The sequence below is a fragment of the Thalassophryne amazonica genome, chromosome 9 (assembly GCF_902500255.1).
Source record: "Thalassophryne amazonica chromosome 9, fThaAma1.1, whole genome shotgun sequence".
NCBI classification, from domain to species: Eukaryota; Metazoa; Chordata; class Actinopteri; order Batrachoidiformes; family Batrachoididae; genus Thalassophryne; species Thalassophryne amazonica.
In genome coordinates, this window is record NC_047111.1 from 30112072 (window position 1) to 30138080 (window position 26009).

At 41.7% G+C, this 26009-nt stretch overlaps 1 protein-coding gene across 1 annotated transcript; it reads right to left on the reverse strand.

Moving 5' to 3' along the window:
- Positions 1–2003: 2003 nt before the first annotated feature.
- Positions 2004–26009, reverse strand: LOC117516958 (proline-rich protein 7). The gene is made up of 2 exons (XM_034177852.1): positions 25570–26009; positions 2004–2624 (listed from the first exon to the last, which is right to left on the reverse strand). Exons 1-2 carry the CDS (start codon positions 25883–25885, stop codon positions 2065–2067), a joined length of 876 nt encoding a protein of 291 aa, XP_034033743.1. The 5' UTR covers positions 25886–26009; the 3' UTR covers positions 2004–2064.

Genomic DNA, 26009 nt, shown 5'->3' on the forward strand with positions numbered 1-26009 from the left:
AGGAAGCCAGCGACGCCTTTGGATCTACATTTTCCAGTAGAATGTGGACCCTGAGCTGGTCTGTTGTCCATCAGTGAGTGCAGTGATTCTACTGTTTGAGCATTTTAAGTGTTATAACTTTAAATGTTAAAACACCCTGAATTTTTTTATTTGTTTCCAAATCACTGCAGAATTAGGCATTTTGTGTCATTTTGGGATGTTCTAAAACCATTCCATCAATTAAGGTTTTACTTCCAGCAAACTTTAAAATGCCAAAAGTTTTATCATTCAGCATCAAATCGAAAAGTTGTATCAACATTTTGACTAATTGTGGGAGATGTTAGCAACAATCAAATGAGGGATTGTTCACCTTTGGAAGAAAGTGCCTTTTTTTTGCATATAAGGGTTTTTTTTCTGGTGCACTGATTATTACCCCCCACCCAAAAAGATGGAAGTGATACTATTCAGGGCAAAATCTTGCAAAATTGCAATTTTTGCTTTAAAAAAAAAGAAAGAAAGAAGAAGCAGCAAATTTTCATGATGAACTGTTGGTCCTGTTGCATCTTCGGGGGAACAAAACCAAAAAACAATCAGCACACTAAAATCCCTCAAAAGTGAAAAAACGTCATTAACAGCCCCCACTATGAACCCTGAAAGTTGTAACACCCATTGTTTTTTGTTGTTTTTTTTTGGCGGTATTTGCTAAAATGGGCAGCTTTATGGGAACATAATTACAATGACAGCAAAATCTGGCCATAGTTTATCTTGACATTGCACACATTTGCTCTGATTGTGATTCCATACTGTAGAATTGCTCAGCTGTGCAAAGGTTATTTACACAGTTTTTCCCGTCAGAGCCACTGATGAATAACTTGGTGGTGTCTTCCCTCACTCGACCCCTCGGTGTCTTGGTGGCTTCCCTCACGCAACTCCTCTATGCACATTCATAACCAAGGACCATCTGCTGTAGTCAAACTGATCATAACATTTCTTCATGGCTGATTTGATCTCTGGTGTAAATGTAACAACTGGAACACTTATTAGACTTTTATCTGCTGACATGATGATGAAATAATGAGAGAACAACACAAACAGCACAGCTATTTTGTCCAGATACTTCTGGTCTCTTAAAAACAACATTAAAATGTGCTGTAATTCATATCACCATGGAAACCCTCAGCAGTGTCAGCTTCTACAACAAGATGTGACTTTTGTCATTTTTGCATTAAATCATCCTCAGAAGCAGCAGCAGGTGATATTTATTTCATGAGAAAAAAAGACTTTTGTCACAGACCTTTTGGAAGAGTTTTACACGAGAAGTAAACTTTCTTCACATTTCATAAATAATCCTTCCACACTGATCGTAATAACCGCGTCTTCTGAAATGTAACCAAAAAAGCAGCATTTTACAAAATGTGTTCTGTGTGTGTAAAGTGGCTTTAAAAGCTCCGGCCTTCGGTCCAGCAGCACCGGCACGCCGGCAGGATCATGTTCTGCAGGTCACCGAGTGTTCCTATCGGAGTGTTAAGACTCAGTCTCTGAGAAGAGACAAGCTGTGAACATCATACTAAAAACAACGAGGAGATAAAAGAGGACAGGTCGTCGTGGGCAACAGACAGAGCCATGGCAACACACCAGAGTCATACAATAGGCTCCGGAATGAGAGGAGGTTTGAACAGAATGATGCAGGGAGGTACAAAAAAGAAGAGAACAGGTTGAGAGAGTCGGCATGAAGGACAGACGCTCCAAGCTGACAGTTCTTTTTGCTGTCGTCCGTTTTGTTCCAGAGCACCTCCATCAAGGTCGCTTCAGCGCGACACGTCCAGAACCCGCTCACCAAGACCCACTCAGACCGTTCAAAACTGAACCCACACACACATGTACAACTGTTTGCAGCATCATTTGCCTATGGATGTGCACAGGGAATCGAACCTGTGACTCCTTCAAAGCTGACCATTTAAACTCGTGAAGGAATTCTTCACTTCATTGTTTAGGCTGCGATCACTGAGGAACAGAACCAGGTCTGAGCTGGTCCTTCCTGAGGACTCCACAGATTCAGGAAGCTTCTCCCGTAAGGATCCAAACCTAGACTGCCGTACTGCGACCCAGCAAGGGAAAGGCTGTGGGCATGCCACAGCTGGGCTCCAGTCCCCGAATGCCGTGCACACTTTGTAGCCCGTGTATACCCTGCTGGAGGCCTTGTATCCCGCCGTGGATGCCCTGTATCCCCTCATGGAGTCCAAGGTCGTCTGAATGAGTTCTGGCCGGTTGTCGGGGCATGGTGGCCACAGCGGACGCAGCCTGGAGTGCACGTGTTTGTGGTGGGGAGAGGTTGTTGTGGTTCAGGTCCATGTTGGAGAGGAGATGACCCAAAGAGTCCCAACGCTGTGCGGAAGGCAGGCGTATGAGGGAGGAGTAACCCCGCTCAGGGAACACGGAGGCAGGCGGCGGCTTGCTGGTCTCTGAGGAGAACACCGGAGCAGGATCCTGACACTCTCTGTCAGGTGGCGGTACGACACGCAGGGCAGTGGGCTTTAGGTAGGTGCCCCCCCGGGGGTCGGCTAGGACCTCACTGTAGGGCGGAGGAGGATCTTCCATCAGGACAGCTTCCTCATAACAGGGAGGTTTACCGAACACATCCACGTCTGTGGAGGAAAATAATAACAAATAAAAATGATTCAACAAGAAATCCTATTGTTCAGTTCAGTTCTTCTGCACGTCAGGTCAAACAGGAAACAGACGTGGTCATTTCTCACATCTGTTATTGACACGCTGACACTCTGCAGGTTTCCGTTAGCCTCCAAATTACACAATCTGACATTGTGAGTTGAAAATACACTTGTAAGAAAACACGTACTTCGAAATAAATTCTCAAATATGTTTTCACAACTGCATGAGGCAATACGAAAAAGCCTTCTTTTGCATTTTGCAAAACTGCAACAAAAACTTTTTTTTTACCTCCGCCAACAAATTTGGGCAGAGTTTACGTTTATACCCCTGTTTGTTTGTTTGTGAGTAGTCTGTAACCCATAATTTTTCTAATATTGTTATGAAATTTTTACAGGATTCATATCCTGATAGGCAAGAACTGATTCAACTTTCAAGTTCAAAGTCAGGAAAAATCTTGGAAAATTGTAAAAATCTCTATCCTTTAACATGGAACAAATTTTCAAAATTCATAACTCTGTCAAAAAAGATTGAATTTATTTTATATTTGAGAGCATTATGTAGGATGGTATCCTTTATCGACTGACAATTTGATCCAGATCTGATCAAAAGGATCAAAGATTTAACACTGAAAACCCCATTTAATGTATATCTTACATTATATCTTAAAACGTGCCCCAATCACACTCATATTTGAAAATGAGGTACAGACTGGCACTCACTAGTGTAAAATCCTAGTGTAAAATATATTTATTTATGTTGTCATTACAATTAAGTCATGAAATAAAAGAGAGTCAAGAAAATATCTGTTAAAATTTTGGTTGAGAGATCACTGTCTCTATGTAGCTGTATTTCAAAACTACTCCAAGTAAAAACCAAGCTACAGCGGAATTTTTTTACTGAATCATCAAAGCAGCTGAAAATTTCACTTTTTGGGTCTGACACAGGAAATTCAAGTCCTTCAGGTGTTTGACAGCTTGTCAAATCTAACTGATGAGCCTCATGTAGACTACTCCGAGGCTTCAGGAAAACATGCCCTGTCAAATGCAATGACTGCATTAATGGATTAGCGAGTCCTTCCCCTGCAGTTTGTGAACACAATAACATGCCATCATCTTGCAACTCAAAAAATTAAAAGGGCATGTAATGACAATAAACTCATTCTTGAACTGTGATGAATCAGATCAATACAAAATGCTACATTGTTTTGCTTATATCTTCGCAAAATTCTATTGTACCTGTATTAATGATAAATTTCCAACAGGTAAAGATATTGCTCCATTTCAAGAACCTTGAGTACTAACTTGCTGTGGGACACAACCACAAACCTGTTGCTTATAGTAGTAGATAGCATAGATCTGTTTGCCATCTGCTGGATAGGTTGCATTAATCTCATCACGTGCATGATGGAAATTAGGAGCCGGTGTTGGTTTTTTTCATTTTTAAAGCCGAGGTCTTGTGGGCACCACAGTTTTTGACTGAATGTATAAAGGAAAGAACCTAAAGTGCTTGAACAACCGTGGGCTGGAAAGAAACAGTGTGATGGTTTTATTTTTGGAACATCTGAAGGCAGACTGTTTTTCTGCACACATCCTGATCGAGATTTGTCAATATGTTATGCAACCCTCCTGTGCTCAAACACCAACCAGAACCTGAATGTTCCACAGCAGCATGTCAGACAAAACAGAGGAAGTCAAAGAGAGCATACCTCTACCCAGGGTTAGCAGTCCTGTTCTTCACTGAGCTAAAGTGCAGGAGCTGGTGCCATTTCTAACAAACATCCAATCCATAAAGTCTTTGAACACTGTAGAAGCCAGAATAGTTCCCTGATGAACACCAGTATTCAATGCTCCCCTTCTGCACAGTAGCTCTGTACAGGTCTAAGTTGTTGGGTGTCCCAGACACCATGGCCAACTGAATTAAATGCTTTGCAAACTTAGCATTGGCTGCAAAGAAACCTAATGCAGGTGAGGGACACAGTCGATAGATGACTTACTAGGTATGAAGCCAGACTGCTCCAGTTGTTGAGCCACATGTTAAGGCACCATGACACTTACATAAATTTGATCCCCGCACTGGCACACAATCATGTGTGCCAATGAGTAAACTTATCGTCAACTGTTGTAAACTGTGTGAGACTGCTTTCTTGCCACTTCCGTGAACTAGTCATGAACATTGCGCAACATATTAGAAAATACTGCATTTCACTATGTGTCATTGCACATGGGATGTGAACCTGAAATTAGATTATGAAGAGATGTTACATTTATAATAAACATAATTTCTCATACATTATATCATGAGAAGAATGAAAATGCAACAGTTTTACCAATCCATTACAATATATGTATTATAAATAATTACCTTTGAGACAAGATTCCAAATGTATTTTCCACCTCACAACATACACGAGACAAGCTGTAGATAATTTCTCTGTTATTCTGGGAGTGATGAGATAATGGTTTCATCAGCCAAGTTCTGAGAGCAAATGCATCATCGGCTACAAAATGATATGGCACATTCTTTATCATATAGCGTGGTGGCAAGCGGGGCAAAGTGGGACACACTGGCATGACAAATTGCGCATCAGTGCGGGAATCAAATTCATGCAAGTGTCAAGATGCCTTTACTGCGACTGAATCCTGCAAAGAGTAATCCTTGCAAGCATCTTTCCCAGCATAGAGAGCCCATATAAAAGTGCCCTGACACTTGCACAACTTTGATGCACGCACTTGTGCGCACGTCATCGTGACGACCCCACCCGCTATGTTCCCAGCTGGACACCGTGCTTTGTTCCACTGGCTGCCACACGCTTTGTGCTGGACGCTGCATATATAAAATAATTATTTTGTAGCGGATTAATCATTTTCTCAGTAAGTTGTCTGCTGAAAATGGCTCTAATCTCTAACCCTAATCTGCTCCAGCAGCAGCTGTTCACGCACATGCTAAATGAGATAGAGATAGCATTTGGAGCCGACTAAAAAGGTCATTATTTGTCATGTTTACTTTGTCATGGCTTGGTAAAACAGTTGCGTGTTCTTTCCTTCTTGTGTGCAGCTGTAAAAGTATGTTTATGATAGATTTAATATCTTGTTATAATCCTTCAGATGAGCTGCACTCTGATGTGGTGCGCTGATGCAACCATTCACTCTATTCACTTCTTTACTCTTTACTCCACTTGACGAGCTGCACGTAGTGTTGGCGAGCAGATGTCCAGCTCATGCACAATCACAATCGGATATTCACATGACTGGAAAGCAACCGGAATCCGTCTGAAATCCACCTTTAAGCCGTCCTGTGAGACCAACTCCGAGGTGGTTTTGTCCCACGTAATGAACGGCTCCGTGGCGCGTCCCTCGGCTTCTTTTTCCATGAAAAAAAAACTCCTATAATGGTGGAATGTGCCGGGAAAAAGTGCTGATGTCCACATCTTCTGCCTTTTTGTGAAAGTCAGACGAGGTCCCGGATCAACAAAGCTTTCACGTTGGAAATGATCTGGTTGTTTGTGCGGGGTGTCAGCCTGTCCATAGGCGCTGGGAGCACGCTGCGCTGTCAGCAGTTGTGGGCCGTCCTTAAAGGGGCAGTAACACTCCTTAATCTGTTTAATCCCCATAAAATCGTCCTTGAAAGCCATATAAATTTTTCGAACGGTGTCCACCTGGAGGTCTCTTACAGTTTCTGGAAAAAAATTGATGCAGCAAAGATCTAAATCGTTCAGACATTTATTCGCAATAAAAAATAGACGAGAGGGGTAGACCACACCTCACTCAAAGCCTGCTCACAGGCGAATGAAGCAACCGACAGGCATGAAAAAACTCACGCACGCGCACAAGGGTTCAAGCTTGGCTGACGCAATCACACGTGATTCAAATCCATATGGTTTTTGAAAAAATAATAAGGTCAGATACTTTTCTAACAGACCTCGTATATCAAGATGGGGCCGCACCACTTGAGCTTCAAACCCGTCACCTGTGGATGACATCACAGAAGGTTTGTGCATCACATGTACAGTCTGTGGGTTTATCGCGACGATGCTTGTCTGCGTGAGGTGAAGCCCTTTCCCGGGTTTCCTGGGCTCTCACTCTTCTGTACGTGTGCTGATTCTGGAATGACATGATGTTAAACTGGTCACATGGTGCACTTGCAGTCAGACTAAGCTCAGGGATTTAGGACTCATTGGTTAGGGTCATGTTGACCAGACTGCAGGAGGGGAAGAAGGAGACGGGATGTCCTTTCTGACGTATGGTACTTAGGACTCAAACAGATGTGAATTCTGTTGTTTTCTTTCAGCTCGGCTGCAGTCTGCCTCCAAAAGGATCTTCATCGGTGGCCCTCTGATGTTTTATGACCAACACTGCAGCAACCTTTGTCTTCTCCGTCACTCTCCATCTTCTCTCCGCCTGTCTGATGCAAGGCTTTATTCCTGCTTACAGCTTTCTGTTCCTCTTTAGAACTCTGCTTTCCTCCCTCCTCATTGCTCCTCTGCCTCTGTGAGCCTCTACAGATTTCTAATTCTTTAATTTTGTCTTTTTCATCATCTTGGTTTATTTTTTGCTTTTCCTCTGCAGAATATTTTAATTCATTGTCTCAGTGTTTGTTTGCTAATAATGTGATTCTTTACACAATTTTCATAAATTTCAGGCTTTGGACAATGTTTTATTCTTTCATTTGAGTAATGGACTGTACTTAGTATAATTTTTTGTAAGTTTCAGAGGTCATACGACCTAAACACCGGTGTGACTTATATAGGAAACATCACACATCCGTTATTAATAACAATAACAATAACAATAAGAAGAAGAGTAGAGAAGCTTGAATCTTTGACTGGACTGGGTTGCTTGACGCGAGGATGTTTCGCTTCAATTCGCAGAAGCTTCTTCAGCTAAAATTCTTGCTCTGGTAGTCTGGCTCTGTCTCGACTGTTTGGGCCATGCTACGTTTTACAATACAGAACACAACACAACAACAATTGACCAGAGTCCATGCAGGCATCCAGTCCACCATCGGCGGGGGTTGTGTCATTGAGCCACTCATTGGATCTGTTCCTACAACAGAGTCCGTCCCGCGTCCTTCACAGAAATCATCCAATCCAGCACATGGATCTAACAGCATCTCAGACAGAGAGGAAGAGAAAACAGAATCAGTCGGTCAGAAAAATTACACTTAAGGTATAATTTGTCAGCATTAAGCAACAGTTAAGCAGAAGAAATACTAAGGTGATCGCCAGCCACTAGCCCTAAGCTTCATTAACAGACCCAGTGTTTAGATAAAGTTGAGGCCGATACCTGTTCTGTTTACTATTTACAGTTAGACACAATCCAACCACTATGAGCAGTGAACAGCCACAGTCCGGCGCCCAGGGATCAACTCCAGATGTAGACGCTGCCTTGGTCAGGGGCAAAGAAAGGAGCAGACCCTAAATAAGCATGTTTTTGATTGTGGGAAGAAACCGGAGGAAACCCACGCAGACACGGGGAGAACATGCAAACTCCAAACAGAAAGGGTGGGGAGCGATCCCATGACCTTCTTGCCATGAGGCACCAGTGCTAACCACTAATCCACCATGCCACTGCTTGTCCTGTGTTCTGGTTTGCTGGCTCCCACATAGACAACCAGTCCATCCCCACCTCTTAAAAGTAGCTAGTAGCTATCTATCTGCCACAGCCAGGTGATAAGTGGACGTCCCCTTTAAGAGATTCTCCTCATCTGAGTCTCGCTAAGTAACCACTCAACTGACACAAAGTCATTCCAGGGTCCCTAAGGAACATACAAAAAGATCTAGTACCAATGACATCCACTCATTGCTTTTAGTCACTGGAGAGCACCACCACACAGTAGAACAGGAAGCACCAGGACCCTCAAGACTTGGACCTTCATTCACCAAACACCTGCGTGCAGGGTGTCATAACTCCATGAGTCAGTCTGATTTGTGTTTCTTATTCATTGAGCTGATTTTATGGCTCAGTTGTGCTTGTTTATGCTCTCACACTTCTCCACTCAGTCTGAATACAATAAATGTTACGATGGCAGCTTCAGACACGCTGATGGTTTCAGTGATCTTTCCATGTACATGTCAGTGGAGGTTAGTCAGCTATTAGTACTGATTAAAGTCCATTAACTCACAAAAGGCAGCCGCTCACTCACTTCTTTTGTTGGCTCCAGCAGACAGTAAATGGGTGCACGACACTGTTCTGTTAATACAACAGCACAGCTCTAACAGCCAAATCACCATCGATGCTTCAATGACATGAATACCAACAAAAGCATTGGTTTGTCAAAGTGGCTACTACAAATACTCAGAAATTTAGTGCAGCTAAAAAAAAAAAATTCATACGCTGTCTCATCAAGTCAAGTCAAGTCTGGAATCATGTGCTGGTGCCACATCCACGACACCATAGAACCACCTTGGGTTCTGAATGGCGACCACCCAGGCAGACAACTGGTCCATTCCCACATCTCAACAATAATCTATCAGCCACAGCCAGGTGAAATGTGGACTTTGGTCTTCTCCAGCTAATGGGGTCGTCAGCACTCAGGCACCTGCGTGCTGGATCATGCACAGAGAAAGGGACCACATGACCAAAATGTCGTAGCTGTCGCACCCTCGCACTGCTAGTGACACTCCTCATCTTAGTCTGTCTAACGGCTCCTTTGATACAAAGTCATTCCAGCAGTAACCCAAAGATCCTCAGCCAACAACTGCCAAATGTATTCATTACCAGCCCTTCTTCATTCTTCTTTTCCAACTCCACTCACCGAAAAAAGAGACCTGGCAGTCCAAATTCTGTTTAAGGTTTTGTGGGGCAGCACAATTTAGAAAGAATTTTGGTCCCCAAACAGCCAAAACAACCATTTCTCATCCCTCTGCAGGTTGGGAATATAAATTTTACTGAGCTCTGTATAAATGTTACCTCAGCTTTATTTGAGCAGATAAATATTTAAACTCCGCAGCACCCAATGCACACACAAGAAAAAAACAAACAAAAACCAACCCATTAATATCCCAAATGAACAGAGGACTCACTCAGTGAATTATATCTTGATCACTGAGTCTCACTTGCAGGACAATCTGCAGTTTCGGATCAATGATGAAACGTGGAACTGTATTTGTGTCAGACACAGTCTGCTCCAGTTTCAGATTATGAGTCTAATCTATCTGTCCAAAGAGAAATGGCACCAAAATGTATCGTGTACACTGAACAAATGGAAATGTTGGATCGACCTCATGAAGTTCTTCAACTGGAAACACTCAAATCAGTTATACTCATCCAAATGAACTGAACTAACTGGTTAACCTCATTTGGAGAAACGTAATTCATTTGAGTGTTAAAATGAAATCAATTTAATTTGATTTTCTCGTTCCACTCGACGCAAATAATGATGGACATGTCTTCAATGATCTGTTTGGAGAATTAACAACAAAAGAAGCCATATTATTACAGATCTTCTTCTTTGTCTTTTGGCTGCTCCCGTTAGGGGTCGCCACAGAGCACATGCATAAACCTCCTCTTGTCCTCTTGGGCCTCCCTCTTCTCCTCCTGCCTGGTGGCTCCATCCTCAGCATCCTTCTCCCTATATACCCTGCATCCCTCCTCTGCACATGTCCAACCATCTCTATCTCACCTCTCTGATGTGGTCTCCAAACCGACCCACCTGAGCTGTCCTTCTGATATGTTCATTCCTAATCCTGTCCATCCTCGTCACACCCAAAGAGAATTTTGTTAGTGCCACTGTCTCTAAGCCATACAATATGTCCTGCACTACCCTCACATTCTTCTTTGCCACTCCAGACTTCCTCATAAAATATCACAGCTCTTCTCTTGACACCCATAGCCGCCTTAACGCAGGGGCTAGGCTGGACTGAAGCCCAGGGGCCTATCACGATGCGAAAAAAATGTGCAGTCAATATGTAATTTGTTGATTAATCTGTCAGTCATTTAAATTGTGGCGTCCGGTTGAACCCGTGACAAAAAAACTGCCCACAGCGAATCTTATTGGAGAACGTTCACTCGTGAATGGCAGGTGTGTGTCAATACGTTGAATGCAACCCTGCAAGAACAACATGTCGGGACAGCAGGCTCCAGGGAAGAGAAGGTTTGAGAGTGGGGCGCTGAAAAGAAAGGCCCTTAAAGAAAAGGAGGCCGGTGGCAAAGAGCTGTTAAAGCAGATGCCCAAGTTAACCGGGTATTTTAAGCCTGTAAGCGCAAATGCCACAAGCGAAGAGGAAGGTGTTTCTCCCGCCGCTGTCACTGGTGATAATGGCGGGGATGTGTCGGCGGTCAGAGTGGAACCTGCGGCGGTTGTGGAGTGGAGGAGGAGGGGGGTCTCAGTGAACTGAGCGAAGGAGAGGAAGAAAAGGCCTCATCATGTCCTTGGACTTTAGCAACTTTACATCAGGAGGAGTCAACAACAACACCTGCTGCTACTGAGGCAAGCAGCAGCGCCAGGGGTGCCGGAGCAGGAGGACAGACAGGAGCACTGATCCCGCTCTATGGGGACTGCCTACAGATGAACAGGTATGCGCCTATTGGGCTAAAATGGGACCCACTTCGTGTCAAAATAGAGAGTCTGATGTGTCTGCCTCCAAACGCACATACAAGCACCAGCGTAGATTTTTATTCCAAAGCCCATTTTAATCGCAAATTGGTCAATGGAGAAAATGTGCACAGAGATTGGCTGTGTTACTCACCACGACAGGGAAATGTATTTTGCTTTGCATGCAAAATATTTGGTAAGAGCAGAGAACTGTCCCCCTTTTCCAACTTGGGCTTCTCAGATTGGAAGCTTGCCACAGAATTGCAGAGCATGAGAACAGCCAGATTCACAGAAGGCCATGGTAGCATACATTAACCAATCAGCTGAACGTGAGACTGTGGACACAGAGCTCATTAAACAATTCATTGAGGAATGTGAATATTGGACAAATGTCCTACAAAGAGTAGTGAGTGTTGTGACATTTTTATCAGAGTGAGGGCTGGCTTTTAGAGGAAGCAGTCACAGATTTGGTGATAAAGACAATGGGAACTACCTGGGATGTAAACTAAAGAAGGATTTACAGGAGCAAAACTGGGAAAAGGTATACAGTGAAAGTGATGTTGATAGTGCATATGAAACTTTTTTACAAATATTTACATCATTATATGATAAAAATTGTCCAATTAAACAAGACTACAGAAAACAAAAAATCCAAGATCGACCATGGATGACGAAAGGGTTACGAAATGCATGTAATAAGAAAAATACACTGTACAGAGAATTCATAAAACTAAAGACTAAAGAGGCAGAAAATAGATATAAGAAATACAAAAATAGATTAACTAATATTATACGGGTATGTAGGAAGGAATATTATAGTAACATATTATATAATAACAAAAACAATATTAAAGGAATATGGGATATATTAAATAGCATTATCAAAAATGGTAATAAAAACAGAGTTACCCTCAGTATTTCATTGATAATAATGTCAAGAAGGAAAATAAGGATGAGGTAGTCAACGGTTTTAATAATTTTTTTGTAAATATTGGACCAAGCTTGGCAGAAAAAATTCCCAATTCCCAACCTGAGGATTGGGATAATAATCTCATAGAAAGAAATCCCTGTTCAATGTTCCTCACAGCAGTGGATGGAAAAGAAATGATAGACATTGTGAATAATTGTAAATATAAAACATCTACCGATTTAAATGAAATTGATATGGTGGTGGTAAAACAGGTCATTGAATGGATTGTAGAACCATTAACATACATCGGTAACTTATCATTTCAAACCGGTAAATTTCCCAATCAAATGAAAATAGCTAAGGTTGTGCCGCTGTATAAGACTGGGGATAGACACCACTTCACAAATTATAGACCTGTTTCTTTGCTTCCACAATTTTCCAAATTATTAGAAAAGGTATTCAATAATAGATTAGACAAATTCATAAATAAACATAAATTACTTACTGATAGTCAATATGGATTCAGAGCACATAGTTCAACATCACTTGCATTAATAGAATCAGTTGAGGAGATTACAAACGCCATAGACCACAAATTACATTCAGTTGGAATATTATAGACCTTAAAAAGGCTTTTGATACAATCAATCATGACATATTAATCAGTAAACTTGAACAGTATGGGATTAGGGGGTTGGTGTTGCACTGGGTGAGAAGCTACTTAAGTAACAGAAAACAGTTTGTGAAGTTGGGGGAATATTTCATTTTCATTTCATTTATTTATTTATTTCATTCATTTAAAAGAAAAAAAAAAAAACAGAAAAGCAGAAATAAAGCATCTCCATTACCAGAATGAAAAGGAGCAGAGAGAAGAACAAGTCTTATATTTTCTGCCCCTTTTTACAATACAATCTTTCAATATCCAGCGTCATTTTTCAACATTATTTAACAGATTGTATTTCTTTAAACTTGTCACATACCACTGACTTATTTCATAATTATGACCATTTTTAAATAGATTACATCTCTGACAGGTTACATTTTTAAACTTAAAACATTTTATACATTATTAACAAGTTACATTTTTTTTTACTTCCTTACAGCCCACTAACTTATTTTATAGTTTCATACTTACTTAATACATCTAGTTTAATACGTTTTTTAAATAATTTAAGCGACCTTAATTCTTTAATTTCTTTGCTGAGATTGTTCCCTAATTTTACACCATTTACTGCAATACTCCGTTCTTTTACTCTGGTTCTGTATCTTGGTTTTCTAAAGACTTCTATTCCTTTCAGTTTATAACTACTTACTCTTTTCTCAAACATATTTTGAATGTTTGTTGGTAAAGCATTTTTATTAGCTTGGTACATTGTTTGTAATATTTTCAAATCGACCAAATCACGAAATTTAAGTACCCTGTACTTAATGAACAATGGATTAGATGGATCTCTAAAACCACTGTTGCTAATCACCCTTAAAGCCCTTTTCTGCAGAATAAACAAAGGTTGTATATAAGTTGTATACGTTGATCCCCAGATTTCTACACAATAAGTTAAATATGGGAAAATCAATGAATTGTACAATGTTAATAAACCATAACTATTTAATGAATATTTTACTTTATGCAAAACAGCAATGGCTTTCGCTATTTTTCCTTTTATGTAATTTATGTGTGACTTCCATGTAAGATCTTCATCAATTATGACTCCTAAAAATTTCATTTCTTTTACCCTTTGTATATCCATTCCATCTATTTGTAATGACACGTTATTTTTTTTTGCTCTGTCATTAAACAATATGAAATTTGTCTTATTAATATTTAGTGACAGTCTGTTTATATCAAACCAATGCTTAACCTTTTCCAATTCTGTTTTTATCACTTGTGCTACTTCCTGTATATCTGATCCAGAGTAAAACAGCGTTGTATCATCAGCAAATAAAATGCTACCAGCACATTAGATACATTCACAAAATCATTGATATACAAAATAAACAGTTTGGGTCCAAGTACTGATCCTTGTGGTACTCCATAAGCAATATTACACAATTCTGATTTGATATTATTTATCTGAACAAACTGTTTTCTGTTTTCTAAGTAGCTTTTTACCCACTGATGTGCAATACCTCTTATTCCATATTGTTGTAACTTGTGAAGCAATCTTGAGTGGTCAATAACATCAAAAGCTTTTTTCAAGTCAATAAAAATACTTACAAAATAATCCTTATTTTCTATTGTTGCTGATATTTTCTCTATTAATTCCATAATTGCCATAGCTGTCGAATGTTTTGTTCTGAATCCATACTGAGCATTATTTAAAATATGTTTCTCAGTGAATTTATCCAACCTTGTCACAAAAACTTTTTCCATAATTTTAGAAAACTGTGGAAGCAATGATACTGGCCTGTAATTAGAGACTTTATGTTTGTCTCCATTTTTATATAATGGGACTACCTTGGCAATTTTCATTTCATCTGGAAAAATCCCTGTTGACAGAGACAGATTGCAAATATAAGTAAATGGTTCAATAACAGTTTCTATTATACTTTTTACAGTCATCATGTCTAAATCTTCATGGTCAGTTGATCTTTTGCTTACACAGTTTTTTACAATATTTCTTATTTCATCTTTTTCCACATTGTCCAGGAAAATACTATTGACCGTATTTACAAGTGTATGTAATGTATCTTCTACTATTGGTTTATTTCCCACCAGACTTGATCCTACATTTGAAAAATAATCATTAAACCCATTTGCCACTTCTTTTATGTCATATATCTCTTTATTTTTCTTTGACAAAGTAATTTGGAAAAGTTGCTTTCATTCCATCACTTTCAATCACACTTTTTATAATTCCCCATGTTGCCCTCATATTATCTTTACTCTTATTTAATTGTTCACTATAATAATAATCTTTTTTTTGTTTCCTAATTATTGTCAATAGTTTATTTTTATATTTTTTGTATCTGTGTTCTGTTTCCTTTGTTTGCATTTTTAAAAAGCACCTGTATAAATAGTTTTTCTTTGCACAAGCATTTTTTATTCCCTTGGAATGGTTTATTTACTCTTTTCTTACTAATTTCTATTAATTTACAGTTTTCATTATATGATTTCATTAATATTTTCATAAATGAGTTATATGCTACATTAACATCACATATACATCATCATGCTTGGACAATGCTTGCATCCCACAGGGGTCAGTATTGGGTCCAAAACTGTTTCTAATTTATATAAATGATATTGTCAATGTTTCCAAAATATTAAAATTAGTATTATTTGCAGATGACACAAGCATTTTTTGTTCAAGGGGGGATTTGCAGGAGTTACTGAGGAGGATCAGTATAGAAATGGGAAAATTGAAAATATGGTTTGACAGAAACAAATTATCATTAAACTTAAGTAAAACAAAATACATGTTATTTGGCTATTGTAATACAGACATACAGGTTCAGTTACAAGTCGAGGGGGTAGATATTGAAAGGGTACATGAAAATAAGTTTCTGGGGGTGATAATAGATGATAAGATAAACTGGAAGACTCATATAAAACATATACAAAGTAAACTGTCAAGAAGCATTTCAGTTCTAAACAAAGCAAAACATATTCTGGACCACAACTCACTCCGCATTCTTTACTGCTCACTGGTTTTACCATATTTACAGTACTGTACAGGAGGTATGGGGTAATACTTATAAAGGTACAACACAATCACTATCAGTAATGCAGAAAAGAGCTATAAGAATTATTCATAATACTGGCTATAGAGATCATACAAATCCACTATTTTTACAATCCAAATTCTTAAAATTCACAGACTTGGTTCATTTTCAAACAGTACAAATCGTGTATAAAGCAATAAACAATTTACTTCCAGCAAATATTAAAAATATGTTTTTTAACAGATCAGGGGATTGCAGTCTGAGGGAGAAATTTAATTTAAAGCATCAGTGGGCACGAACAACATTAAAAGGTTTCTGTATTTCTGTCTGTGGGGTGAGGATGTGGAACAGATTGGGAGTGGGGCTCAAGCAATGTCCAAGCATGAACCAGTTCAAACAGCGGTACAAAAATATGTTTTTTTCTAGGTATAGGGAGGAGGAAGGGTAATGAGGGTTGGGGTGTTTTTGTTTTTATCTTTGGCTTGTAAATATATAGTATTTTGTATGTAAGTAGGTATGTGTAGGTGTATATTTATGTTTGTGTATATATGTGTGTATGTTTGTTGATGGATATATATATATATATATATATATATATATATATATATATATAGATAGATAGATAGATAGATATCGGTTTAGGTGTGTAGGAATCTATGTGTATATGTGGCAAAGGGTATTACTGGTTGTGGGGAAGAAGGGGTAGGGATAAATAAGCTGATGCTTCACCCTACCCCTTTTCGGACATGTTGGGTACACAGTAGGAACTTTTTTGTTGTTGTCTTTACTGATCTATCTTGTAATTGTAATTATCAAATGTTCGACATAAATAGTTTTCATTCATTCATTCATTCATGTATGGAACTTATGTATGGAGCTGTATGGAGCTGTATGGAGATGTATGAGCCAGTTTGACCCCTTTTTAAAAGCCCACATTGAGAAATATGGGAATGCAGGAAAAGGAACACCCTCATATCTGTCATTAAACATTTGTGACGAGTTCATTCACTTAATGGGAGAAAGAGTGCTCAGTGAAATCATAAGCAGGGTAAAAATAGCCAAATATTTTTCTGTTAGTGTAGACTCAACCCCAGACATTACTCATGTTGATCAGCTTACATTTATACTCAGATATGTTTCACCAGAAGGAGATATTGAAGAGCACTTTGTGAAATTTCTACCCATTTCTAGCCACACTGGAGATACACTATTCCAAACAGTTACCAAGGCATTAGAGGACATGGGAATAGACATCAACAACTGCAGGGGGCAGTGCTATGATAATGCAAGCAACATGTCTGGGACATATAAAGGTGGACAAGCACGCATAAGGCAGGTCAACCCATTGGCTGAAGGGGTATCATGTGCAGCTCACACACTAAACCTTGTGGGGGTAAACACTGTAAACCAGGGGTGGGCAATCGTGCCATGAAGGGCCGAGACACTGCAGGTTTTCCTTTTAACCAATCACCTCAGCAGGTGATTTCATTCATGATCACGTGTCTCAGCAGCTGATTTCATTGACGATCAGGTGTTTATGTTCAAGGGAGAAGCTCATCAGCAACCACCTGCTGAGGTAATTGGTTGAAAGGAAAACCTGCAGTGTCTCGGCCCTCGTTGCCCACCCCTGCTGTAAACTGTTGTGAAGAAACTGAACAGTTTTTTAGTTTTGTTCAAACGCTGTACAACTTTATTTCAAAAAGCACTTCACATTGGCAGATAATCACAGCAGTGCTGCAACCTAATGAAAGCCAAAGAATAGAGACTTTAAAAACTTTATCAGACACTAGATGGTCTGCTCATGCAGATGCCACAAAAGCCCTATGTGGCAATTATGCGAACATACAAAAAGCCCTCCAAGCAACCCTAGCTGATGAAAAACAAAATATAAGCACAAGAGAAGAGGCCAGAGTTCTAAACAAAAAAATGGACAGAATCGAAATTGCTCTGCTATGCAATATGTGGAATACCATTCTAGGACGGGACCAAAATGTCAGTAACTGCTCTTCAGGTAGTCAACTTAGATCTGTGTAATGCAGTAGATTTAGTGAAATCATTACGGGACTATGTATCTGGACTGAGGGACAAATTTCATTTGTTTGAAACTGCTGCTAAAAACATGTCCCCCACTGTGTCACCTGAGTACAGGGCAGACACACAGAGACAAAGAAAAAGAAAAAGACATGCAGATGAATCAGCTGAACCTGATGTATAACTGACGGCTCATCAACGATTCCATACATTTGTTTATCTCACTGTCATTGATCGCCTTGTGTCAGAGCTAGACAGGAGGTACGAGTCCTACAACGGTCTGTGTGAAATCTTTGGATTTTTAAATAATTTGAAATCATTTTCATCCCAAAGCCTTCGCATTGCTGCAACCAAGCTATATAACAAATATAAAACTGATTTAGCGGAGAACTTTGTTGAAGAGGTTGTACATTTTCGTGATTTCATAAAAAACCAAACAGGGAGCAACAACTCAGCCATAGACTTGCTTAAAGGCATTCAGAAAAAACAACTCCAGACAGTATTTCCAAACACAGACATTGCGTTAAGGTTATATTTGACATTGCCAGTTACAAATGTTGCTGGTGAACGCTCGTTTTCCAAACTGTCCATTGTTAAATCCCGGCTACGATCAAGCATGCACCAGGACAGACAGCCATCTTTCACTCATGTCTATAGAGCACGACATCCTTCGGGGTCTAGATTTTAAAGACATCATCAAAGACTTCTCTACCAGAAAGTCAAGAAAAAGGCATTTCTGAGAAGGTAAGCCTCCACTGGTTTATTTTAGGTTTTAAGTAGAAACTGCGATTGTATATGCATCTGTTTAACCAATTTTATAGTTGCTTGCTCTGTAATATTTATATTTCTTGTATAATGTTTAAATATTTAATCTGTTTTTTTTAATTATTTATTTATCACTGATTTTTAGCTGTTTGCACAATTTTGTCTTTTTATGTATTTAACAGGATTAAGAGCTGTCCCTCCTAATGGTGCTGAAGCTGTGGCTCTTTCCATGGTCCTTAGTAAGAAGGTCTATATGGTGTGTGCTTTTAATTATTATTATTGATTAGTGGTGATAGCTGTGTGTTTGCTTTTCTTCATTCAGGCTGCTTTATTTTATGTTTGAAAAGTATGTTTTTTTCTGACAATTGTTTTTATTTTAGCTATAGTTGGTGATTTAAGTTGTGTAGACCAGTGCAATATCTAAGTAATTCTACTGTTCCTTGTTTATTGTATGATCCTTTTGTATTTTGAAGTATTTATAGTTTTGACAGTTTACAATCAATTTCAATTTTAATATATGCTGTGTATAGTTATTGAGGTATTTACTTTTGAGTGCAATTTTTTGTAGTTTTATATTTTATTTATAAATGGCTCTTTGGTTTATGTTGTTAAGTGTTGTTCATAGCTTTAAAATGTTCATAACTGATTTCAATACTATAAGTTTACTTATTAGAATAATACTTTACATTTCAACTATTGCAGTTTGGTGGTTACAAATATTTATATTTAGCTATTGGGTTTTTTATTTTAATTGAGTGTAATATTTTAATAGTTCTATGTTGTGTGGGCCGCTGAAGAGGAGGTACTGCTGGCCCACCACCACTAGAGGGCGCCCTGCCTGGAGTGCGGGCTCCAGGCACCGGAGGGCGCTGCCGCCTTACAGGAGCAGCCAGGATGACAGCTGTCACCCATCACTGGAGACAGCTGAATCCCAGGCAAGCCCGCTGGTCACTGTTCTTCAGCCGTTTTGACTTCCGGATCACCTACCGTCCCGGGACCAAAAATCAAAGATCGGATGCTTTGTCCCGGGTACATGAAGATGAGGTCAAAACGGAGTCGTCGGATCCCCCGGATCCCATCATCCCGGAGTCTGCTATCGTGGCCGCCCTCACCTGGGACGTGGAGAAGACCGTCCGGGAGGCCCTGACACGAGACCCGGACCCCGGAACCGGACCGAAGAACAAACTCTACGTCCCACCAGAAGCCAGGGCTGCAGTTCTGGACTTCTGTCACGGTTCTAAGCTCTCCTGTCATCCTGGGGTGCGAAGAACCGTGGCAGTCGTCCGGCAGCGCTTCTGGTGGGCGTCCCTGGAGGCCGACGTCCGGGGTTACATCCAGGCCTGTACCACCTGCGCCAGGGGCAAGGCCGACCACCGCAAGACATCGGGATTGCTACAGCCGCTGCCCGTGCCTCATCGCCCCTGGTCTCACATCGGCCTGGATTTTGTCACGGGTCTCCCGCCGTCCCAGGGAAACACCGTCATCCTCACGATAGTGGACCGATTCTCCAAGGCGGCCCACTTCGTGGCCCTCCCGAAGCTACCAACGGCCCAGGAGACAGCGGACCTCCTAGTCCACCACGTCGTCCGTCTGCATGGGATACCATCAGACATCGTCTCCGATCGCGGTCCCCAGTTCTCCTCGCATGTTTGGAGGAGCTTTTGCCGGGAACTGGGGGCCACGGTCAGTCTCTCGTCCGGGTATCACCCCCAGACCAACGGACAAGCAGAATGGGCCAACCAGGAGATGGAGCAGACCCTACGCTGTGTGACAGCCGCGCACCCGACGGCCTGAAGTACCCACCTGGCCTGGATCGAGTACGCCCACAACAGTCAAGTGTCATCAGCCACCGGCCTCTCCCCTTTCGAGGTGTGCTTGGGGTATCAACCCCCGTTGTTTCCGGTGGTTGAGGGGGAGGTCGGTGTGCCCTCGGTCCAGGCCCACCTACGGAAGTGCCGTCGGGTGTGGCGTGCCGCCCGTTCTGCTTTGTTAAGGGCCCGGACGAGGGCGAAGAACCATGCAGACCGGCGGCGGGCCCCGGCTCCCACGTATCATCCTGGGCAGGAAGTGTGGTTGTCCACCAAGGACATTCCCCTTCAAGTGGACTCCCCAAAACTGCAAGAACGATACATCGGTCCGTACAAGATACTCAAGGTCATCAATCCCGCCGCAGTGAGGCTCCAGCTTCCGGCCTCACTGCGGATTCATCCAGTATTCCACGTCTCTAGGATTAAACCTCATCACACCTCACCCCTCTGCACTCCGGGTCCGGCGCCACCTCCTGCCCGGATCATCGACGGTGAGCCGGCTTGGACCATGCGCCGGCTCCTCGACGTCCGACGGATGGGCCGTGGTTTTCAGTATCTGGTGGACTGGGAGGGGTACGGCCCCGAAGAACGCTCCTGGGTGAAGAAGGGCTTCATCCTGGACCCGGCCCTCCTGGCCGACTTCTACCGTCGCCACCCTGACAAACCCGGTCGTGCGCCAGGAGGCGCCCGTTGAGGGGGGGGGTCCTGTTGTGTGGGCCGCTGAAGAGGAGGTACTGCTGGCCCACCACCACTAGAGGGCGCCCTGCCTGGAGTGCGGGCTCCAGGCACCGGAGGGCGCTGCCGCCTTACAGGAGCAGCCAGGATGACAGCTGTCACCCATCACTGGAGACAGCTGATCCCAATCAATAAGGAGGTATATCAGCAGGACGGCATCTCCACCTCATTTGCCGAGATATCGCCTTACCAAAGAGGTAACAATCTCAGCCTACACATACGTGTGACTTTAAGTGTGATCTTGTTGATTATCTGTAGGACAGCTGACTACCCGACAGCATTTGGATAAGTACTCACCTTCCTACATTTCTTGATTGTTGTTGACGAGAGGTGGAGGTGGACTCTCCACCCTCCGTGTTGCTGGGTGCAGCCGCATCCACACCTGACTGTTTCTGTTTCCTGCCAGCAGTACCGGATCCGACGAGCGGAGGCAGTGGCCACCTGGGAATTCGGGACTTGGCGGCTCCAGTATTCCCGGGGTTCGGTGGCAGAGGAAATCGGGTTGGTTCCGGTTCGACTTGGACAGACGTCTCCTATCATCGAGCCTGCCCACACGACACCGTTGTAATTAAGCTCAATCTCCATATTGTAATCGGTTGTATTTGTTGTGCCTGTTTCACAACAGTAAAAACAGTGTTATTTGACTCCTCCATTGTCCGTTCATTTGCGCCCCCTGTTGTGGGTCCGTGTTCCTACACTTTCACAACAGTTCTATATTCCATCGCTAAATGGCACTTTGATTTATAGTATTAATGGCCACGAGTGCAATATTCTAAACAAATGTACATGTTGACTGTTAAATATGTTTTGCACTTTATGTTTGATTGTAATTTATTGCTTGTGTTTGGTTATTAAAGTGAGTTTGTTAAAATTTCACCATTGTTTGTGCAAAATATTTGTTAGGAGAATAATACAATCTAATGTAATCATGTGGTATGTTCATCGTGTGCAGTAGGGGGGCCTACAAACATCACTCAGCCCCAGGGCCTTTCGGCAGGTTAAGGTGGTCCTGTTGACACCCTATCATAAGTGTTTTCTAAATCCACAAACACACAGTGTAACTCCTTCTGGCCTTCTCTATGCTTCTCCAACAGTATTCTTAGAGCAAACGTTGCATCTGTAGTGCTTTTTCTCAGGATGAAACTACATTGCTGGTCACACATCTTCACCTATTTTCTAAACCTACCTTCTACTACTCTTTCCCATAACTTCATGCTGTGGCTGATCACCTTTATGCCTCTGTAGTTAATGCAGCTCTACATGTTATTCTTGTTCTTGAAAATATGAACCAGCACAATTTGTCTCCACTCTTCAGGCATTTTTTGACTTTCTGAGATTTTATTAAACAATCTGGTTAGAAACTTCACTGCCATCTCTCCTAGAGATTTCCATGCGTACACTGGAATTATTATGGTATGGTATGGTATTATGGTAACACTGGCTATTATGGTATGAATGTAGAGAGTATATAATATGAATGAACCTTTTTCCTTATTTTTTAACAAACACAAATATACTGCATTCAGTCTAGTATATATATTCAGTCTAATATTGTTAAGAAATAACAGGCATTACCTTCTTTTTTCAAATACAGGGTTATAAAATATGTCATTTTTATTATGACATTATTTTATATTACTTCATAAAACAGTACAGTACTCCCATAACCTACAAGTTGTAGGTTAAGGAAGTAATATTCTGAAAGTCTGTTTGTTATTAATATGGACTGAGTTTAGTGAATGACATTGACCATAAGATGGGTAATCTGTTCTTTAATGTTTTGATTGTAGAATATTGTATTATGTATTTTTTTTCTTCACAAAGAGAATTACACACTGTTAAGCGATGAATTACACTTACTTTTATTTAATTACTTATTTTGGAAAAGTGTGTTAAATTAGATATTTTGCTGTGACTGTAGATTTTATATCCCAAACCCTAATTTGTAGTCAAGTTAACATTGGGGTATATCTCTATTAAAATGCACGGGGATGCACCAAATTGCACCATTTTTCTTGAAAATGCTGCAATTTGGTCCCCCAGACACCCCCCAACTCAATATTGTTCCCCTAACTTTAAAAAGGGTTCTGACTCCCAGGTGTGATCTAAGGTATACATGATTTACACCTGGTTTGACTACGCATTAGAAATTTGGTGTTTCCGTTACTAAAAAAGAACATAACAGTGTGGGGGGGCACTCAATATGGCTAGTACCTATGGCCCAGAATTTGGTGCTACGCCCCTGTTACAGTCTCCAATTTATTCTAGCTTGCATGTCCTACAAAGAATGTAATCCACCTGGGTGCACCTTCCTCCACTCTTATATGTCACCCTGTGCTCCTCAGAGATATTTGCAGTAAAATGCTGAAAAAAGACAGAGCTTCACAGCAGCTGGAGCCTGAGCCTCTGACTGACGACAGCATCAACACCAGAGCAAATAAAAGAAAAAAGATAAACACCCCAAATGTGGTTGGATAACTGGGCGTTAGTGAGCATTTTCGTGATGAACATGATGACGATTGTGAATTGTGTTGTAATTTGTGTCTGTAGCATGACCCAAGCAGACGGTCACCCCTTTGAGTCTGGTCTGCTTGAGGTTTCTTCCTCAGAGGGAGTTCTTCCTTACCACTGTTGCTCTGGGGGTTGGTAAGGTTAGACCTTACTTCTGTGAAGCGCCTTGAGGCAGCCTTGTTGTGATTTGGTGCTATACGAGGTCTGTCAATAAAGCAACGGTCCTTTTTATTTTTTTCAAAAACTATATGGATTTCATTCATATGTTTTTACGTCAGACATGCTTGAACCCTCGTGCACATGTGTGAGTTTTTCCACGCCTGTCGGTGACGTCATTTGCCTGTGAGCACTCCTTGTGGGAGGAGTCGTCCAGCCCCTCGTCGGAATTCCTTTGTCTGAGAAGTTGCTGAGAGACTGGCGCGTTGTTTGATCAAAATTTTTTCTAAACCTGTGAGACACATCGAAGTGGACATGGTTCGAAAAATTAAGCTGGTTTTCAGTGAAAATTTTAACGGCTGATGAGAGATTTTGAGGTGATTCTGTCGCTTTAAGGACTTCCCACGGTGCGAGACGTCGCTCAGCGCTCTCAGCCGCCGTCATCAGCCTGTTTCAAGCTGAAAACCTCCACATTTCAGGCTCTATTGATCCAGGACGTCGTGAGAGAACAGAGAAGTTTCAGAAGTTGGATTCAGCATTTTATCCGGATATTCCACTGATAAAGGAGATTTTTTTAATGAAAGACGTGCGGACGGATCCGCGCGTCGGGACGCAGCCGACGCGGTGCGGCGGCACAGGAAAAACACCTCCGTGTTGATAACCATTTGTAAAATCCAGGCGGCTTTTGATGGCTTTCAGTGGAGTGAGTATATGAGAAATTGTTTAACAGCAGGACATGTTCCAACTTGTCCTTAAGGCTTTCAACAGAGGTGTTTTTCCTGTGGCGGAGCGTCGCGTACGCGCGGACCCGTCCGCACGTCTTTCATTAAAAAAATCTCCTTTAACAGTGGAATATCCGGATAAAATGCTGAAACCGACTTCTTCTGAAACTTCTCTGTTCTCTCACGACGTCCTGGATCAATAGAGCCTGAAATGTCGAGGTTTTCAGCTTGAACAGGCTGACGACGGCGGCTGAGAGCGCTGAGCGACGTCTCGCTCCGTGGGAAGTCCTTAAAGCGACAGAATCACCTCAAAATCTCTCATCAGCCGTTAAAATTTTCACTGAAAACCATCTTAATTTTTCGAACCGTGTCCACTTCGATGTGTCTCACAGGTTTAGAAAAAATTTTGATCAAACAAAGCGCCAGTCTCTCAGCAACTTCTCAGACAAAGGAATTCCGACGAGGTGCTGGACGACTCCTCCCACAGTGCTCACAGGCGAATGACGTCACCGACAGGCGTGGAAAAACTCACGCATGCGCACGAGGGTTCAAGCATGTCTGACGTAAAAACATATGAATGAAATCCATATAGTTTTTGAAAAAAATAAAAAGGACCGTTACTTTATTGACAGCCCTCGTATAAATGAAAATAAACTGAAATTGAAATGACGATTGAAGGACAACAAATACATATTACATGATATAACAGGATTTGTTCTTACATGGATTTTGATTGAACATGTTTTCATTTTGTCAACTTGCTTCTGTTTCCCCACAGAAAATGACAGCACTTGTGGCCAGAATTTGCAGTCTTTTTCAAATAATCCATCCATTTTCTACATCCACTAAATCCAGTTAAGGGTTGCGGGAGACTGGCGCCTATCCCAGCAGTCATAGGGTGTGAGGCGGGGTCGACCCAGTCTATCGCAGGGCCACACAATTCATTTTCTGGCTAATATAACATGGTCGCTGCATTTATTTTGTCATATTTCACAACCAGCTGGTGTTTCTGCTGGTTAAAAAAGTGCAATAATTGTGTGAGAGGAACACCACATGCACAAACCCATGAGGATGCTCTGAGAGTTACCTGGCATGGTGACCCAGTTAGCTTGTGGCAGAGGATGAGGAACCTGCAGAGGAAGCAGCATCGACATGGTCTGAGGGGGGCAGACCTGCGGCGTCTCCCTGGGCGGCGGCGGAGGCGGGTAACCGGCAGAGTGACAGCTGAGCGACTCCATCTCTACAGCTCGCAGACACTGCTCCCTCAGCCTGTCCTCGCGGTGACGCTTCAGCCTGCGCTGGAGGAAGCTGCAGAAACAGCACAGCATCACGACGAGGGCCCAAACCAGCCAGAAGCCGGCAAAACAGGCCAGGAAGGTGTAGGTGCCTTGGGACATCACCATGGCGATGACGAGACACGAGAGCGAATTCTCCCAGAGGCAGGAAGTGACAATTTTACAAGCGCAAGGGCCTGAAAAGGTGATGAAAATCTGATCCTCGTTACGGTTTGAGTGGCCTGTAATCCAG

Excerpts from the sequence above, each read along its gene's own strand:
- LOC117516958 (XM_034177852.1), bottom strand. The coding sequence starts at position 25,885 with ATGGTGATGTCCCAAGGCACCTACACCTTCCTGGCCTGTTTTGCCGGC. Across the intron at positions 2,625-25,569 it reads TAACTGGGTCACCATGCCAG|ACGTGGATGTGTTCGGTAAA; the intron begins GTAACTCTCAGA and ends TTTCCTCCACAG.